General features: G+C 47.0%; 1 protein-coding gene across 1 annotated transcript in view; it reads right to left on the bottom strand.

The window, feature by feature from the left end:
- Window positions 1-4,301: 4,301 nt before the first annotated feature.
- LOC147693515 (uncharacterized) overlaps window positions 4,302-21,065 on the bottom strand; it is a 134,723-nt gene continuing 117,959 nt past the window's right edge. Inside the window, exon 8 of the mRNA XM_086936036.1 lies at window positions 4,302-4,356. Within this exon, the coding sequence (XP_086792162.1) occupies window positions 4,302-4,356 (55 nt within the window). The remainder of the gene's footprint in view (window positions 4,357-21,065) is intronic.

Here is a 21,065-nt window from a genome sequence, read left to right as displayed (position 1 = left end):
GCATCAGAAGGATGCAGCCCTGTAGCAAAAAGCATTCTTTTCAAAACAAAAATCCCAAAACAGGGTTTTCTTTTTGGAAAGAAGAATTATAATTGTTCCCTCACCATGTGAGTCTTCTCCCAGGGCAGGGGGGGTACAATACTTTTAATGTTCTTTACTACCAGAATTTAAGGTAATAAATTACTACATGTCTGCCTAAATAGGTCAGGAAGACATAAAGCTATTTCTCGGATCACCCTAGGAAGTAAGGGCTGTCAGAGAAGTTTGGCCACAGTGGAGACAGTACTCTCCGCTGTGGCCAAGCTGAACGTCTGGTGTTATTGATATGGGGCAGGCAGACCTTCATATTGGTGGTATATATAACTAGTCATCATTGTGATGGATTGCATATACGGTCACTTTATAAATTTGGCCCTTAGTCCCTCTTGTATGCAATGCTCCTTTTAGCATTGATGTTTTTCCCATAAGGTGACTAAAACTCATTATGTTTTCGTATTGACAGCATGCCTCAAATTTATTGCTTTTTGTAATACCTGCTTTTGGTTTTACACTGGCTCTTTTTCCTTTGTGATGTCACTCCATACAAGTTGATCTTTTCTCAAGCAATTCGGACTATATGTAATAAGTGGTGTCCTGGTCATGAGTGTCCCCGGAGGGTTGCATTTAACTAAATGCCATTGCTATGTTGTCACTTGCAGATGGCAATTGTGGGCTTTTTTTTACTGTGCAGTCACATGTGATATACACTATATACAGAATGGAGAGTATGGTATCTGATTTTTGTTGAACACAATAAAGATTATGGGACACCCCCGCGCCGCACGGCCACCAGCTGCTGCGTGTGCCCCTGCCTGCCCTCTGCCTCGCTGCTGCCTCGTTTTGCCGGTTGCCGGCTGCCTCCGCTGCGGGGATTGTTTTTGCCTTGTTTTGTCCACCTCTCCTTCAGGAAGAAGCTGAAGACCTGGCTGTTCGAGCAGTAGCGGCACCTCCCCCCCCAGCGCCTTGAGACCCTACGGGTATGTAGCGCGCTTTATAAGTGTCACTGATTGATTGATTGATATTGATTGCCCACCAACTATATTTGTTATATAATTTGAAGGGGTTATGTCCAGAATGACAAATGCAGAGTTTTGTTTTGGAAAGGAGTGTTCAGATTTGTTTTTAGACATGCTATCTGTGGCTCACCTGATGAAGGCGCTGGGTTACCGAAACGCGCGTAGACACGACACAACAGGATCCATCCATAATCTAGGCCACTTGACTGTCTCTCAATTTGGACATATGTGTTACTTCATATTTTTTCTCTTGGTTTTTTCATATAATATTGATTTTTGATAAATATTTATACATTCACGGTTTTCATTGTATGACTAATTTGACTTATTCCGCAATACTATTCCTACATTAGTTCTATTGTCTAAGCAATATACATGAAAGAATAGTTTGTTTATTGTTGTTCATTGAGAGACATTTATTCAATGGTGCATATGTCTTGTCTTGCTTTGTGTTTCTAAGTTTTGCCATGTAACATTACCAAGCAATGCCAAAAAACTCTGCGGAGTTTCGCAATTGGCGGAGTTCAATTCGAACTGCCGTTTCTACTCATGCAGCAGCTAGCACAATAACTGTTCATCAGTTTTCTGCACTCTGTGAGTTTCGTGGAGCGCCGAGTGTAGAAAACTCCTCAAACTCCTCAAACTCTGCAAGCGGAGTTCGCTGCCTAGGCCTAAACATTACAGGCAGGATGCATCATACCTTCTTAGATAATTTGTACTAATAAAAGTATTATTTTTATTCATTTTAAGTGATTAGTTAGCCTTTTTCAGTATCAAGTTGCAATTATGTCATATAATGAAAATTAGAATAGTAACTGCGAAGGGATTTGTTATTTACAATGGTATTTTCCCTGCCGTTTGAATAGGTATAAGTAGCATGGGGTTCTTAGATAGAGACTCAATTCCATACTACATACAGCTTCCGTCTTGTGCAGAAGTCTTTATGGTGAGTTACCACTCCTTCAAAGCTGCCACAATTGGCTTGGTCTCAAATATAGATACCCTACACATCAAGGAACTCAATCGCAGGTCAAGCCCCTACTAAACACAGACTTACATAACATAACATTAGTATTTGTAAAGTGCACAATTACACGTAGGTGTCTTGGCGCTGAATAACAGATGTTTATTGTTACCCAACGGTACTAATTTTATCGACCTCAGATAGATGAAACGCTGAGTGGACCCGCAGGGATTTGAACCTGTGACCATGAGGTCAAACACAGGATTTGAACCTGTGACCATGAGGTCCAATGAACTCATTAGTCCACTGAGCCACCAGACCCGACTTCATCTTGTACAGACGTTTTAATGAAGAGCCTACTCATCCAGTCACCCAAATCCCAATGTGAACACACTTTTTATCATGGCCTTCATATTGTGAGAAATCTTTACAGAGAGATGACCTCCACCGGACAACCAAGCCTCATTGGGTGGCAAAGCTTGATCTGCGCATAGCCTTGAATGTGTTCAGAAGACTTTGTGGAGAGTCCAATCCTCAAAAACACCCAAACCCATTGCCCCGCCAACCTGCTACTGTGCAGAGACTTCACCTGTTACCAATGTCTACCAGGAAAGCACACCCCATCAAGACAGCCAGACCCTATTAGGTGGCTATGCCATTACTATGCACACCATTCCCCTCGTGCATAAATAATCATTGAGAGCCCACTCACTCCAGACAACCAGGTCCCATTAGCATGCACAACATACTTTTACCTCCAAATACCCAAGCCCCATTAAGTGGAGAAACCCCCATTAAACACTGGCTTCCTCTTGTACAGAAACCTACATGAGGTACCCACTCCCACCAGACAACTAAGCTCCACTATGTGATCAAGCACCTGCCACTTTCCTTTATACAGAAGACTTAATTGAAAGCCCCCTTTTTGGTGGCCAATTCCCTACTATGCATATCCATCACCTCAAGACACACTAGTACCATTAGGTGACCAAGTTTGTACTATGCACAACTTTAGCATTGCGCAACAGTCTTCAAGGAGAGCGCACTCTGTCCAGACAGCCAAGCCCCATTAGTCAGCCAAGCTCCTCCTACTTATACCCTAAGCTCAATTAGTTGAACAAACCCTTACTAGGAACTGCCTCTGACTTGTACTGAATTTTTTCCAGAGAACCCACCCCATCAAAATACTAAACCACCTTTGGTGGCAAAGCTCCTAGGCACTAACTTCCTTTACAGATACACAAACCCCATTATGTGTTGAAACCATTACTACACACATCTTGCACCTTGCAAAGAAATTGTCACAGAAAGCCCACTGCCTTCAGACATCCAAGCCCCATTAGGTGGTCATTCCCATACTATGCACAACCTTTGCCTCCAGATATCAAATCCCATTAAGAGGCCATACAGCAGCCATTCTCAGCTTTTTACCTTGTACAGACGTTTTCACCGAGATCTCACTACTCCAATACAGCCAAGCTCCAGCCGTACATTGTAATTCTCTGGTCAATCCACTTATAGGCACATCCTTTACCTTGTGCAGATGTTTTTTATAGAGAATCTATTTTCACAAACAGACATCCGCGTCTTGGCTCAACCGTTGAGATGAGATGCGGATGTCTGTTCGTGAACATTCTAGCGTTTTCCTTGGTGGATGGATATTTGCAATGTTGATTAAATATACAATCAAAATTGCAAGTTTTCATCCAGCAAGGAAAAGGCATACTTCTATCTGTGACCAGGGTGACCAGATCCCCAAAATGTGTCAAGTGTTGTACGTGCCACCCGCACATATTTACCATTTGCCTATCAGCTGTAAAAATCTGAAGTTAGCAACTTGGGGTGCACGTTTTACTTATCAGATTGAAACTTGCAATGTTGATTTAAATCTCACACCGACTGTGCACTGCTGCCAATTGAGCATGGGACCTGGTAAGACTTTGGGCTATATAGTTACACACACAAACACCCACACACATACACGCACACACATCTCTCTCAATATATATATATGTACTTAGATAAGCACACACACATACACACACACAAAAACACACACACATATATATATACACACACATACATATACACTCACATGTTTACACATACATACACACACATACATAACTGTATATACACACAAAGACACATTTACATTTCTAACAAAAACAAAACCATTTTGGGTCCCTACGTTCATTTTACATTTTTAATTCCCTTAATCCTTTCATCACACCCTTTTTAAGCAAATAATGAACAAAAGATATAAAGTCTTTCATAATCCTTTACAGACTGTAAAGATGTCCCACCTCGAGTTTTTTTTCCAGAAGATCCTTGATTCTAGAAAAGCAATTCATGAGACAAACACAAATTTAAAATATATTTCAAACCACATATAAAAATAGTACTCCAAAATATGATTCTCTCCTCAGAAAAGACAACCAAACACATTTCTGTTATAAAAGATACATACATTTCTTCACCAAAGTTTACACTCCTTAGTATACATTAATATGAAAATAGATGATAAAAGATCATTGTGCTCCAATGCACAAAAACATCGTTGCGTTCCCAGGCTCCACAAGGCAAGAAGAGGAGATTGCTCCTTTCTTGCCATCAAACTCTGGAACCCATTGCCTATGACCCTACATTTTGATCCTTCCAAATTGTTTCTTCACAAACTGCTAAAGACTTCTCTTTTTGATGCATAAACTTTCTGTTGATGTTTAACTAGTCTTCTTCTCTTATACAATTGGGCGGCTAGCGCTGGATACTTCTTTGGTAGCAGCTGCATGCTTTATACATTTTATCATAGTGAATTATATTGTATGGTATACCTGGACTCTGATCTACTTAGCTCCTTTTACCTGTCACTCTGTATCAATCTCCCAGGGGCAGAATGTATGTTTTTTACTTATTTTCTCATCCCTCATGGACGTTTTTTGGGCTGGGGATTATTTGGCAATCTTGTAGCTGGAATCTTTCCTTCTTATAGCTCTTTGATAATGCATAATTCTCTTGCACACCAATAATGTTGACCTCCCTATAAATACTTTGGAGCAAGAACATTGCAGCATATAAGTAACATAGGCTCATATTGAATTACTCTGTCCCCATGGTGGAGAGGCCAATAACTTAATTTATACCACAAGAAGGCAATCATTTATAAAGGTATTGAAAGGAACCGCCACTGCAGTGGTTCCTGCCAAAGCATTTTACTATTTGTTTCAGGCTGCATCGGAAGGATGCAGTTTTGTAGCAGACAGTATTCTTTTGAAAACAAAAATCCTAAATCAGGATTTTCTTTTTGAAAGTAAGAATTAAAATGCTTCCCTCACCATGTGAGTCTTCTCCCAGGGCAGGGGAGCACAATAGTTTTAATGTTCTTTACTACCAGAATTTACAGTAAAAAATTGCTACATGTCTGCCTAAATAGATCAGCAATACATGAAGCTATTTATCGGATAGTCCTGGTAAGTAAGGGTGGTCAGAGAAGTTTGGCCAAAGTGGAGACAGTACTCTCCACTGTGCCTAGGCTGAACGTCTGATGTTATTGATATGGGGCAGCCAGACCTTCGTATTGGTGGTATATATGACCAGTCATAATTGTGATGAATTGTTTATACAGTCCCTTTATAAATCTGGCCCCAGGTAATTCCTAAGTGCAATGCTCCTTTTAGCATTGATATTTTTCCTTAAAAGGTGAATACAACTCATTATGTTTTCATATTGACAGCATGCCTTACATTCATTGCATTTCGTAAAACCTGCTTTTAGTTCTAACCTGACTCCTTTTCCTTTGTGATGTCACTCCATAGAAGGTTATCTTTCCTCATGCAATGCTAGCTATATGTAATAAGTGGTGTCCTGGTCATGATTGTTCCATCAGGTTTGCACTTCACTAAATGCCATTCCTATGTTGTCACTTAGAGGTGGCATGTGTGGTCTTTTTAGTAGGGCAGTCACATGTGATATATCCTATGTACAGAATGAAGATGATTGTATCTGACTTTAGATGAACACAATAAAGATTATTGGATAGATATCCATTTCACACCAACTATATTTGTTATGTAATTTTGAAAGGGTTAGGTCCAGAATGACAAGTGCAGAGTTTTGTTTGAGAAAGGAGTGTTCACATTTGTTTTTAGACATGCTATCTGTTGCTTGCCTGATGAAGGCGCTTAAGTTACTGAAACACGCCAAGACACAACACAACAGGATCCATCCATGATCAAAGCCACTTAACTGTCTCTCACTTTGGACATATGTGTTACTTCATAATTTTTTGCTTGTTTTTTCATATATTATTGATTTTTTATAAATATTTAGACATTCATGGTCTTCCTTGTATGACTAATTTGAAATATTCTGCAATAATATTCCTCCATTAGTTCTATTGTCGAAGAAATATACATGTAACTATTGCTTGATTATAGTTATTCATTAAGAGATATTTATTCAATGGAGCATATATCTTGTGAAATCAAATGAAATACCAGCATTTGTGAAGCGCACAGTAACCTCCTGAGAGGTGTCCTGGCGCTGGGGGCTGTCGGAAAGATTAAGCGAGCTATTGCCCAGAGTTACATAGTGCTGGGTTAACCTGCCTCCAGAAGCGGAGATTGAACTGTGAACCTCATGGTCCAAGTCAGGCACCCTTGCCGCTGCACCACACCTCTTTCTTTTTTTTTTTTATTTAAAGTTTTGCCAAGAAACATTACCAGGCCTGGGCACAAAAACTCTGCGGAGTCCCGCAAGTGGCGGAGTTCAATGCAAACTGCCATTTCTATAAGAGCGGCAACTTGCGCAGTTACCGTTCCCGAGTTTTCTGCACTCCGTACGTTTTGTGGATTGCCGAGTATAGAAAACTCTTCATATTCTGCGAGCGGAGTTCACCACCCAGGCCTAAACATTACATGCAGGATGCATCATATGTTTTTTTATAATTTGTACTAATGAAAGTCTTTTTTACATTATGTATAGGTCATCAATTAGCCTTTTTCAGTATCATGTTGCAGTTATGTCATATCATGCAAATTAGAACATTAATTGTCTCGGGATTTGTTATTTACAATAGTATTTCCCTGTCTTTGGAATAGGTATAAGTAGCATGGGGTTTTATGATAGACACTCAAGTCCCTGCTACAAACAGCTTTCGCCTTGGGGAGAAGTCTTTAAGGTGAGTAACCACTCCTTCAATTCAGCCAATTGGCATTGGTCTCAAATATAGACACGCTACACCTCAAGGCACTCAATATCATTAGGTGGTCATGCCCCTACTATACACAGACTTCATCGTGTATAGATGTTTTTATGAAGAGCCTACTCATCCAGTCACCCCAATCCCACTTTGAACACACTTTTTATCATGGCCTTCATCTTGTGAGTAATATTTACAGAGAGATGACCTCCACCAGACACCCAAGCCTCATTGGGTGGCAAAGCTTGATCTACACATAGCCTTGAATGTGTTCAGAAGACTTTGTGGCGAGTCCAATCCTTAAAAACACCCAAACCCATTACACAGCCAACCTGCTACTGTGTAGAGACTTCACCTGTTACAAATGTCTTCCAGGAGAACCCACACAATCAAGACAGCCAGACCTCATTAGGTGGCCATGCCCTTACTATGCACACCAATCCCTTGTGCATAAATCATCATTGAGAGCCCACTCACTCCAGACAACCAAGTCCCATTAGCATGCAAAACATACTTTTACCTCCAGAAACCTAAGCCCCATTAAGTGGTGAAACCCCCATTACGCACTGGCTTCCTCTTGTACAGAAACCTTCATGGACTACCCACTCCTACCAGACAACTAAGCTCCATTATGTGATCAAGCCCCTGCCACTCACAGCCTTTCCTTTATACAGAAGTCTTCATTGAAAGCCCCTTTTTGGTGGCCAATTCCCTACTATGCAGATCCATCACCTCAAGACACACTAGTACCATTAGGTGACCAAGTTTGTACTATGCACAACTTTAGCATTGCGCAACAGTCTTCAAGGACTGAAGACGGCTGGAAAGCCAGAAACGGTCCTCAGAAGCTTGTTTCCGGTCCAGGGAAGGCATGGCTTGGCAGTTCGGGCTGGACTGTTCCCATGAGGCACAGGGTCAGACTGATTTGCATATAGCCATGTCTGAACTGGGGTGGCAGAGTGGGCTAAAGAACAGTGATGGATTAAACCCAGATCTTTTGACTGGGTGTGAGTGTTTGATTGGTTCAGATGCTCCATCCATTACCACCCCTTTTTGTACCACAGTCTTCAAGGAGAGCGCACTCTGTCCAGACAGCCAAGCCCCATTAGTCAGCCAAGCTCCTCCTACTTATACCCTAAGCTCAATTAGGTGAACAAACCCTTACTAGGCACAGCCTCTGACTTGTACTGAATTTTTTCCGGAGAACCCACCCCCTCAAAATACTAAACCACCATTGGTGACAAAGCTCCTAGGCACTAACTTCCTTTACAGATACACAAACCCCATTATGTGTTGTAACCATTTCTACACGCATCTTGCACTGTCATATGGTTACTGCGTTTCTATATATTGTTTTAAGTTAGCATGAGTTTATTAAATGTTTAAACAGCACATTTTCCTTCGGCTTCAGTTTGCACACGACACCTAATTGTTATTGTAGCTTTCAACCTAGACGAAAGATGTGATTTATTTGAGAATAATATGTTATTGCTCTGATATCAGTTGTGCTTGGTACACTTGGTACAACTGTCTGCACACTGAGAACTGCACCCTCTAAGAATAACCTAACACAAGGTTGCTGGAGGCCTGATCCTCGGACCACATTAGACATAACACAAATAATGTTGCTGCCAACATTGGGCTCTACGCGGGTTTAAGATAGAGTTACAATCAATCAATCAATCAGTGACACTTATAGAGCGCGCTACATACCCGTAGGGTCTCAAGGCGCTGGGGGGGGGGGATGCCGCTACTGCTCGAACAGCCAGGTCTTCAGCTTCTTCCTGAAGGAGAGGTGGTCTTGGGTCAGGCGCAGGGAGGGAGGGAGGGAGTTCCAGGTCTTGGCGGCCAGGTAGGAGAAGGACCTTCCTCCTGTAGTCGCTCTTCGGATGCGGGGGACGGCGGCGAGGGCGTGGTTGGCTGATCGGAGGTGGCATTTGGGAGCGTAGAAGTTGATCCGGCTGTTGAGGTAGCTCGGGCCTTGGTCGTGTAGGGCTTTGTGTGCGTGGGTGAGGAGGCGGAAGGTGATTCTTTTGTTGACGGGGAGCCAGTGAAGGTCTCTCAGGTGTCCGGTGATGTGGCTGGTTCGTGGGATGTCGAGGATGAGTCTGGCTGAGGCGTTCTGGATCCGCTGGAGTCTCTTCTGGAGCTTGGCGGTGGTACCGGCGTAGAGGGCATTGCCGTAGTCCAGTCGGCTGGTGACGAGGGCCTGGGTGACGGTCTTCCTGGTCTCGGTGGGGATCCACCGGAAGATCTTCCGTAGCATGCGTAGGATGTTGAAGCACGCCGAGGAGACGTTGTTGACTTGCCTGGTCATGGAGAGGGAGGAGTCCAGGATGAAGCCCAGGTTGCGTGCATGGTCTGTCGGTTTGGGTGCGGTGCCCAGGGCTGGAGGCCACCAGGAGTCGTCCCAGGCGGAGGGGGAAGAGCCCAGGATGAGGACCTCCGTCTTGTCAGAGTTCAGTTTCAGGCGGCTGGTCGTCATCCACTCGGCTACCTCTTTCATCCCTTCGTGCAGGTTGGCTCTGGCGGAGGCGGGGTCGTTGGTCAGGGAGAGGATCAGCTGGGTGTCGTCGGCGTAGGAGATTATGCTGAGGTTGTGTTTGCGTACGATGGCCGCGAGGGGGCTCATGTAGACGTTGAAGAGGGTGGGGCTCAGAGATGATCCTTGAGGGACGCCGCAGATGACTTCGGAGGCTTCTGATTTGTACGGTGGTAGGCAGACTCTCTGTGTCCTTCCGTCGAGGAAGGAGATGATCCATTCCAGCGCCTTGTCCTGGATTCCGATGTTGCTGAGGCGCTGTACTAGGGTGCGGTGGCAGACCGTGTCGAATGCCGCGGAGAGGTCTAGGAGGATGAGGGCCGCTGTTTCTCCATTGTCCATCAGGGCTCGGATGTCATCGGTGGCGGCGATGAGGGCGGTCTCGGTGCTGTGATTGGCTCGGAAGCCGGACTGTGAGGGGTCGAGGGATCCGTTCGTCTCGAGGAAGGCGGCCATCTGCTTGTTGACGGTCTTCTCGATGACTTTGGCTGGAAACGGGAGGAGCGAGATGGGGCGGTAGTTCTTGAGTTCGGTGGGGTCCGCTGTTGGTTTCTTGAGTAAGGCGCTGAGTTCGGCGTGTTTCCAGCTCTCAGGGAAGGTGGCGGTGTCGAATGATGTGTTGATGATGTCTCGCAGGTGGGGTGCGATGACAACGTCGGCCTTGTTGAAGACGTGGTGAGGACAGGGGTCGGTCGGTGATCCGGAGTGGATGGAGTTCATCGTGCGGATGGTGTCTTCGGTGCTGATCGGAGTCCAGGCGTGGAGGGTGGTGGTGGGGGGTGATTGTTCGGTCATGGTGTGCGTTGGTTGGTTGTTGAAGCTGTTGTGTATGTCCGCAATCTTGTTGTGGAAGTATGAAGCGAGGGAGTTGCAGAGGTCTTGCGATGGGGTGATGTCGTTGTTTCCTGCGCTGGGGTTGGAAAGCTCTTTCACGATGTTGAAGAGTTCCTTGCAGTTGTGTGCGTTGTTGTCCAACCGTTCCTTGAATGCTGTTTTCTTGGCGGCGCGGATCAGCTGGTGGTGCTTCCGGGTGGCAAGCTTGAAGGAGGTCCTGTTGTCCGGTGTAGGTTCCCTTCTCCAGACTTTCTCGAGGGCTCGGCAGTTCTTCTTGGAGCTCTTGAGTTCGTCGGTGAACCATGGGGCTTTCTTGCTTCCGGGTCTGCTGGGCGGGGTCCTCAGCGGGGCGAGCTCGTCCGCGCAGATGCTTATCCACTTCGTGAGGTTGTCGGCGGCCTGGCTGGGGTTCGCTGAGCTGGCAGGAGGGTGCTGGCTCAGGGAGGTGGCGAGCTGGTCTGCTGTGATCTTGTTCCAGCTTCTGCGGGCGGCCTGTTGCTGGTGGTGGTGGGTCGTCGTTCTCTTGAAGGTGAAGTGGACGCAGCTGTGGTCCGTCCATTGAAGCTCTGTGGCGTGGCTGAAGTCGATGTCTGTGCTGGAAGAGAAGACTGCGTCGAGTGTGTGTCTGGCGAGGTGGGTGGGGGTGGACACCAGTTGCTTGAGTCCCAGGTTGGCGAGGTTGTCCAGCAGGGTGGTGGTGTTGCGGTCGTTGTTGTTCTCCGGGTGGAAGTTGAGGTCCCCCAGGAGGATGTAGTCAGCGGAGGGGAGGGCATGCGGGCTGACGAAGTCGGCGATGTCCTCGCTGAATTGTGCGCGTGGTCCAGGGGGTCGGTAGATCAGGGTGCCTCTGAGGGTGGTATTCGGGTTGGTGTGGATCTGGAAATGCAGGTGTTCGGCGGTGGTCAGGGTGTTCTCGGTGCTGGTCGTGAGACGGATGGTGTTCTTGTGGATGATGGCGATGCCTCCTCCCATCTGGTTGGCGTTGCGGTCCCTCCGGACGATCTTGTAGCCCTCTGGGATAGCGATGGCGATGTCGGGAGCTGATGAGGCGTTCATCCAGGTCTCTGTGAGGAAGGCAACGTCAGGGGCTGTGGCGTCTAGGAGGTTCCAGAGTTCGATGGCGTGTCTGTGGACGGAGCGGGTGTTGAATGAATCAACGCACTTGATGCTTCGCATGCAGAGAGCCGGTAGCTGTTGATGTGATCTTCTCCTACTGACATGTAGAGGTATGGGCCCGCCCTGCTAAAAACCCAAATGAGACCTTCTTAGATATAATATAGTATGCTAAATAGGGTGCGCGAAATATAGGTGATACAGATTTCTATAGATTTTTGCATTATAATATGCTATCACCGTTCGCTTACTATGGACTAGTGACTATGCTGATAACTCTGATTTTTATAATATGTATGTTGGTATTATATAAGATACTGCGTTTGAGAACCTTGCATTGAAAAATAAATATTTCAAACTTGCACGTGTGTTCTTTGACTCCCAGTTTTGGTTTGAAATGATTATATAACGAAAGAGTGTTCATGTGTTCCACGATACCTGAGGTAATCTAAGATCATGTTCTGGTTTGTCTAAGTCATTGGTCAGCTTGTTGTGACCAATGAGACACTGTAGCTAGCTCGGTAAGGGGATTTCTGACACTGAGGTGAGTTTTGGGTCATCCTAATTCACTGAGGTTCTAGATCTCTATGCACAGTTCTGTGGGAGAACGGAAACCATGCTACATGGCACCCATACGTTGTTGGCCTTATATCATGACACTCAAGTAGTATATCATTGAAACCTTAACCCCTTCATTCCTGTTTTCGGAAAACTGTGGTGTCGGACAACCTGCCTATTTTTAAAATAGGTCTTTTCAAGCTTGAATTCATCTAAAACGGTTTCCTTGAATTACTACCCAGTTGTGCTACATAGTGTTCTTTGTTTTTTTTTCAATTTCCTGTGCTAACATGGCACAAGCCGTGGACATCCCGCAGCATAGTCGCATTGCGGTGCGTGACCACTTGCGGGCTTTTAATGTCCCTGTGGTTCTTTGAAGATCTTGACTCCGTCTTACTGGGATTGGCCCTGAAAGCAGAACACTGCATTGTGGCCGGGGATTTCAACTTCCGGATGGATGATCCATCTGATGCGGTCGCTATTAAAATCTCTGAGGCCATGGCACCGCTGGGACTGCTCCCTTATCTGCAGGGGCCGACGCATGACAAGGGGCACACTCTTGACCAGGTTTTCTCGACCTCCCCTCTTGAGGTCCTTGAGATTATCCCGGTACTATGGTCAGACCATTTGCTGGCTAAATTTTCGATCAAAGGCACAGCTAAATCGGCTGTTGCCGCTCCACAGCAGCATGGTCGCACCCATAGGGCGTACCATCGAGTGACCCCTGAGATGCTGGCGCATGCTGCCCTGGATCATCCCTGCCCCCTCTCTGGTGACCTGACGAAGGATCTGGAGTCCTTGCAGGCATGGCTTTCTGACAGGCTTAATGACCTTGCCCCGGAACTGGCCCCCGTCTTACTCCCAAACGAGTCTCCGCCCCCTGGTTCACCGCAGCACTGTCGGCCAGGCGTCAGCAGTGCAAGGTAGCCGAAAGAGCCTGGCGGGTAAAATATGATTCGGAGGCTAAGCTGATCTACAAGAGCATGGTTAAGGAGTATCATCGGGACATTCGCCTGGGTAAGAAAGCCTACCTGGCAGGGAGGATAGAAGCTGCCTCCAATTCCTGCAAGGAGATTTTCTCTATAGTCAGAGAATTTATATCCCCACGTACTAACATCTCTGAGGAGAGACCCTCTGACTCTTGGGCCGCTGATCTTGCTAGTTTTTTTACTAGCAAGATCCAACTTATACAGGATTCTTTTCCATCGGCTGTCTCCGCGGAGCGAATTAACTCTGAAGCCAACCGATCGCCCCCGGCCTCGCCAGGCTTGACGCTGGGCGTATTTCCACCGATATCTGCGCCCGCCTCTCTAGCACTTATGGGCAATTTGAAATCGGGCTCGCCCCTGGACCCATACCCTGCTAAAATTCTGGCTAAATTGGCCGAGGTGGTTAATCCATTGGCTAACCCGCTACTGAATCTCTCGCTAAGTCAGGGAGTGGTTCCGCAGGCCTGGAAGCAGGCAATGGTCATCCCGCTGCTCAAAAAGCCTGGTCTGGATCCAAAGGCCCCAGTCAACTACCGACCTATTTCTCTGCTACCGGCTTTTACGAAAATCGTTGAAAAGCACGTGCAGACGGTGCTGTCCAATTTTCTTGAGTCGAATGAGATTCTGCATGCCACCCAGTCGGGCTTTCGCCCAAATCTCAGCACGGAGACTGCACTCCTCGTGGTCTCAGAAACTATTAAAGGGGTTTTGGACAATGGGGGCAAAGCCATGCTGGTGATGCTGGATTTGTCGGCGGCTTTCGACACCGTCCCCCATGATGGTCTTCTCACAAGATTCTATGAGATAGGACTACGGGGGACGGTGTTCAGCTGGTTTTCCTCCTTTCTTGCTGGCCGCCGGCAAACGGTCTGGGCCTCGCCAGATTCCGCCGTGATGCCGCCTCTGGGAGTCGGGGTCCGTCAGGGCTCTATCTTGAGCCCGACCCTCTTTAATATCTTCATGACCCCTTTGGCGGCATTGGTGGATGCGTTCGGGGCCCGGATCGTATCCTATGCAGGCGACACCCAGCTCCTCTTCTCGTGCTAGAGAGGAGGAGACTTTGATGGGGAGAGTATCCGGGATTGCCTTGGGGCTGTGTTTCAATGGTTCCAACTGAACAGCCTCAAGTGCAATTCCGATAATTCCGAGGTACTTTTCTTTGGGTGTGATACGGAGCCAGATTGGCAGGCTTGGTGGCCTACCAATATTTTCCCCCCAACTTGTTCATCCCAAATGGCTAAGAACTTGGGGGTCAAGATGGACAAGGGGTTGACTATGAAATCCCAGATCCTGGGCGTGTCGGGCATTTGCTTCGGCCTCCTCAGGATGCTACGGAGGTTTCTTCCCCTCTTATCGGAGGAGCACAGGAAGCTGACTGTGCAGGCCCTGATAGGCTCCAGGTTGGATTATTCTAACATTCTAAACCTGGGCCTGCCAGAGTACTTGCTACAGCGGCTCCAAGTTGTGCAGAATGCTGCGGCGAGAGCGATTTTTGGATTGAACAGACGCGCCAGTGCCGGGGGCTTGCTCCAGACTCTGCACTGGCTCCCAATCCGCAAGCGGATCGCCTTTAAGGCTTTGACCTTGACAAATAAGGCCCTCCATGCGACGGGAGCAAAGTACCTCCAAAGGAGACTTTCCTTCTACCGACCGGCTCGCTCTCTGAGGTCAGAATCCCTGTTTTTGGCGACTGTCCCGCGAGTGAAGAGAGCGCGCTTGGGAGGTCGCTCCTTTGGACTACTGGTGCCACAGCTGTGGAACTCTCTGCCTCTTACACTTCGGGGAGCCACCAGCTTACTAGCTTTTAGAAAGGACCTCAAAACCTGGTTGTTCACCCAGTAGGCCTTTTTTTTGCTTGTTGTTTTCTTTCTGTTTGTGACATTGTCTCTTTTAATGTGTTATGTTAGTATACTGCAGCCTACCTTAAATAAAAGCGCCGGGACACTCTTTTTGAGTAGCCGCGCGCTCTACAAAAGCCATTTTAACATAACATAACATAACATAACATAACATAACATGGCTGTGGTTCTGGTAGTGAGTGCGGAACATGCTTACCCGTACAAACTGTTTTATTCGTGGGTGACATTTCCGCCTGTGGACGCTAATTCTGGTATGTTCCATTCTTACACTACCTCAGCTGTACCGGTTGCGTATGCTCCGTACAGGGCACTGAAGGTTCCTATTGATGTTTGGCAGCATGGAGTTTGGTTTGGTGGCGCCCTACCACACGCTTTAACCGCTCCGAGGTTGGGTCCTTTGTCCATTCCGGGCACTAATTGGCCCGCTTTGGCTGGATTCACTCCTCACCCTAATCACGCCACTTGTAACGTGGCTGCTCTGCGGCGACTTCATGAGGTCGCTGTGTCAGTGATTAGAGCGCTTGTTCATTACACAAGCCGTAATGTTCAGGACGCGGCCCCTAGGGGTGTGCAGCTTCGAGCAGAACAGGCTGGTTTGAAAATCAGTCCTGTCATGGTGAATTCCGTAATGGGCAAGAAGCCCCAGGATAAGGATGATTTTCCTTTCTGGCTTGCTGAGAAATTCGACCAGCTGGAGGCTGTGTTTCCTAATAAGAATCCTAGTGAAAAACACCGGATTCTTACACTTAGTTTACCAAAAGATTTGGCCCCTGAACTTGTTGACAGTGAGACCTGGGGTAAGACTTTTGCAGCGGTCTATTCGAGGTGCTATGGCACCCCGTCTGTGACCAACCTGTCTGCGGTCCTTAAACGTGTTCAAGATGATCACGGACCGGAATCGGCGGTTGAGTTGGGTATGCGCCGGTGTGGCACCTATGATATAGTTTGCGATCTGATCCTTGCGAATGTCAAGGGGGATGCAGTGAACTTTCAGGTGGCTAACGCTTTGGCGTTAATTCCCGAGGCAGAGAAACCCCGTCAGTTAGCAAGGATAATTGTGGCGGCTTATAAAACGGTTGGCCGCAATGCAAAGGGTCTTAAGACTTTTTCTGATAAAGAGAAAAAGCAGCACCAGGGACAGTCTTCGGAAACAAGTGGTCAACCCAAGTAAAAGAAACAGAATTGGCCTAAAAAGCAGAATCAGGGTAAGCAACAACAACAACAAACACAGGTTTCTACTCCTGCGTCTACGTTGCCTGCGCAGTCGGATCGAGTTTATGATTTGCACGATTGCGCGATGATTAAATCACCTGAAAGGTTTCAGGCTTCTGACCAACGCTCTCCTCGTTCCTTTCAGGACTCATCGGCTCCGTCAATCAGTGGTGGAGGGGGTGGCAGGGGCCGGGGTGGCCAGCAAGGACGTGGTCAGCCCCGCCCGCGTAACGGTGGAGATCAGCAGGAAGGCACTACGCCCAAGAGACCACAGTTTGCCACGAAGAAAGTCACCGCCTTGACAGCGCGTCGATATGCCCCAGATAGTGAGAACACGGCTTCGGAATCTGACGTGGGCTCTGACCTTGCTGGACAGCGCGGCGGAGATTACCATAGTGAGAGAGGCCCTCCGTCCACTGTTGAAGGTGACAGCGACTGACACTTATGTTGTAATTGAAACAGCTGATACGCATGTTGCTCCCCCTGAACGTCTTTTTGAAATTGTCCTGTTAATCGAAGGTGACATGCAGCGAACTGTAAAAGGGGTATTTTGGGAAAATCTTTCGTCTACGTATGACATTTTGCTTTCGGAGGCTGACTGGCCCCCGCCTTTTGTTCTCGCAGCTCCGCAAGGGGAGGAGGTGATCCTCCCCAGTTTCGCGCACACTGTATCGAGAGTGGAAGCGCTGCATTTTGCAGAAGAGTGGGCTCTGGCACTTGCGCCGGCTGTGTACCGCAATCAGTGTGGCTGCAATAAATTGTCTCCAAGCCACGAGATTCCTTTACGGTCTCAGCCGCAGCCTCAACCTCAGTATCCCCTACGACGTGAAGCCAAAGCTTCAGTCGCGGCTATCCTTGAACAATTGGAATATCAAGGTGTAATTGAAACGTGTGTGTTACCGATGAATAACCCCCTTTTTACTGTAAACAAACTGGACGGCTCATATCGTTTGGTTTTGGATTATAGGCATTTAAACTCGCATTGCCGTAACTGTGCAGTTCAGAATACTCACGGCTCTGCTTTAGTGAATAGTCTTGAGCGTAAACGGTTAAAAACCACGCTTGACATTTCCAATGGTTTTTATGCCCATAGATTAGATGGTCTAAGTTCCCAATGGACCAGCTTTACTTGCGGCGGTGTGCAAAAAATGTTTTGGCATCTCCCGATGGGCTATAAGAATAGTCCTGGAGTATTCTCCGCCCGCATAGTCTCTCTTTTGGAGGGAATCGACCCAGTTGCTTGTTCGTATGTGGATGACATTTATCTCACAGACGACGATCTTTGGGAGCATCTGTGTCGAGTTAATAGCATAATTTGTAACTTTGCAGACATAGGTTACAAGTTTAACTTTGCAAAATCGCACATTGCAGAGTACACAGTGTTGTTTCTTGGCTACGAGCTTAACAACGAGGGAAAGGGGTTGGCACCTCACTTCCTGGAGAAATGCGCACAGTTGCGTTCTCCGACAACACTGAAAAAATTACAATCTTTACTGGGCTTTTTGAATTTCGGGAGGACTTACATTCCGGAATATGCCCAGCGTATCAAGCATTTGTAAGCTTTGATACAACCATCTTTTACCAAATCATGCTGGCTGCCTGAGCATTCAGCCATTCTGCAGTCTTTGCAGGCTGATTTGCTAGCTTCTGAATACTTACAGACTCGTGATAACCAGACCAACCTGGTGATAAGAATTATCCCTGGGGCGGTGGGTTTCACGTACCTGACTTTTAATGAAGGGGATACAGTACCTATTGCTTACAAGTCACACTTTTACACTTCGGCTGAACTGCGTTTTTCCACTGTGGAGAAAGTTTTAACGGCTGTTCAGATGGCTATTCTTAAAAAACGTGCCCTGTCACAAGGAAAACGCATGTTGGTTGTTACCCCGTGTCCTGCCTTGGAGGCAGTTACGAAAGCCAGTGTACCAAATTCCAAAGCTTTGCACCATAGGTGGATTCAGTGGGCTGCATCCTTGACATCCCAGGATGTCACGTTTATTTTTGACGCCACTTTACGGTCGCAGGAGTATTTACAGTATGAATTTGTTCATCCTGCTCCTTTAGCAATGCGGCCATTGGAGGATTTCCATTGCATCATTTACACTGATGGTTCGGCGCAGGTTGCGCATGGCTCTAAACATGCCTACGTTTCCGCATGCGCCATTGTGGTCGGTGCCATGGTGAACAATGAGTTCAAGTCCAGTGTCGTGCACACGCAGACGCATGGGGACTGCACCGCACACTTAGCAGAGCTTTGTGCTCTGATGCTTGCATTGGAGTACGCAGATCCTAGTGTGACGACTTTAATAGTAAGTGACTCTTACTACTGTGTCCAGTCTTACAATGAAAACTTGTTCTTTTGGATTCAGAATGAATTTCGTGATTCCGAAGGTAGCACAATAAAACATAAAATGATCTGGGTCCGAGTGGCGGAACTTAAAGAGAAGTTGCCACTCGTGTTTGTGATTCATACTCTTGGCCATCAGCGCGTGGGGGTCCACGCTGTTGGTAATTCGCTTGCTGATGAAGCAGCGAAGTCAGCGGTATCGAAATACTTAGTTGCAGCAGTCACGAGGTCCAAAAGCAAGATAGATGATGACATATTGGCAGCTATTGCTACCACCGAGAAGGGAGGTAAATATCCTACGGGGTTCCCTTCGAAGTACACATACCACTTAAGTCCCGATAAGGTTCCTTATGTGAAAATTCCTGATGTTGGCGAACGTCTAGTTCCCAACTCGGATCGCAGGGCTGCTTTGATTACAGCGGCTCATGAAGGTGTGGCGTCTGCGCATGCGGGCGTCTCAGCCACTGTAACTCAGCTACAACAAAGGTTCTGGTGGCGGGGACTGTACAAACAGACGCGCGAATATGTCCTTCAATGTGACGTTCGCCAGCAGATTAAACTTTCAACTGCTGCGCGTCCGCCTCAGACACAGTTGTATATCTCTAATAAACCGCTTGGTTGCGTTTATTTGGATCACTGCGGTCCATTTTCTTCTGATACTGCATACAAGTACATCTTGGTAGCAGTTGATTCATGCACACGCTTTGTATGGGTATGGCCACATCGGAGCGCTGATTCACGGACTGTCATCAAGGATTTGCGAGTCTTTATAGGGATTTTTGCCTGTGGTACCTTCCATTCGGATCAGGGTCCGGCTTTCGCCTCTAAGGCGTATAAGGATGCTATGGTTTCATTGGGGGTCCAAGTCAAGTTTTCGAGTCCGTACAGACCCGAGGGTAATAGTGTCGTGGAACGAATGAACCGTGACTTAAAGCAATCTTTGACAGCTCGAGTTATAGGCACTGGCAGAAACTTGTTGGCCCACCTCAATGGCGTGCAGCGTGAGCTTAATAATCTCCCTAGAAGGTCTCTGGGTGGGCGGACCCCGTACAAAATGCTCTTTGGTATCAAGATGTATGTACCTGACCTCGACGGGCTAGACTGCAAGGCCCAGGCCGCGGCCTTTGACGTAGATGAACATTGCAATGTTTTACAGGATCTACAAAAGACCAGAGACAGTCTAGCTAAGGAACATTTGCCCTCCACATCGGATGATGCGTTGCAGATCCCGGTAGTTGGCTGGCTACCCCAAGTTGGAGAACTGGTTCGAGAGAAGATCGATAACAAGAAAGAGTTTGGTCCCTCATATCGTGCACCAGTTCGAGTTCTTGGAGTGAAGGGCACAAGAACAGTCATTTTACCACCACTTCCAGGTCGTAAGGAAAACAGATTTATCTCAATTGACAATGTCAAGACACACAGGGTGGCCGATTCTTCATAGCATGACACCGGCTGTATCCTGTCCTTCCATGGTGAGGCACTCTGTGCTGGCTATTACTTCTGGTGCAGAACAGGAGGTGTCCCTCGAGATGCCTGCTATTTCCAGTCCTTTATTAAATACTATTTCTGTTACTAACATTGATGAGCTGAACTACACCTATCCTGCTGATTTATCAATGCCTGATTTGCAGACTCGTTTGGCCGACCAGTCCGGATTCTCTTTTGACTCTGTTTCGGAACTTTCAAAGAAACCCTCAACTATTGCGAAATATGCCACTTTGTTTAAAAAACATTTTTTAATTCCCCCTTGGACTTACATTTGGTTGATTCTATTTTCATTTTATCTTTTTATGTCAATTGGTATTGTGTTTTATTTTTTCCGCCTGATCGATGGTCATTATGTCAAAGAAAGAACAGGAATTCGGTACCTTAATGGAACATTGGCCCCTCTTTCCTCCTCACATTCAGCACACAGACTGAAACGAGAATTGAATACAGTCAACATTACTGCTTGGCCTGTCCTTGATGGGATTGTTGATGGGACCGATAACATCAAGATGTCACAGGATAGAGGAGGCTCAATGATTCTGGTGCTGTTAGACCTGTCGGCCGCATTTGATACTGTGTCCCATAAGATCCTCATGAGCCGTTTACAGGGAGTGGGCATAGGAGGACAAGCCCTCTCCTGGCTGGAGAGTTTTCTGTCCGGGCGCTCACAATCCGTCAGCCTGGGACCATACCGCTCCTCTTCCAGGATGCTCACGAAGGGGGTGCCACAGGGCTCATGCCTAAGCCCCACATTGTTCAATGTGTATGTGGCCCCCCTTGCTGAGATTGTGAGAAAATATGGATTCACCCCGGTGTCCTACGCCGACGACACCCAACTTCTATACCCTTTCCATTCCCTCAACTCCAATGTTAGGGATAACTTCGCGGAAGGCATGAGGGC

The sequence above is a fragment of the Lissotriton vulgaris genome, chromosome 8 (assembly GCF_964263255.1).
Source record: "Lissotriton vulgaris chromosome 8, aLisVul1.2, whole genome shotgun sequence".
NCBI lineage: Eukaryota > Metazoa > Chordata > Amphibia > Caudata > Salamandridae > Lissotriton > Lissotriton vulgaris.
This window is presented reverse-complemented; position numbering and strand designations above follow the sequence as displayed.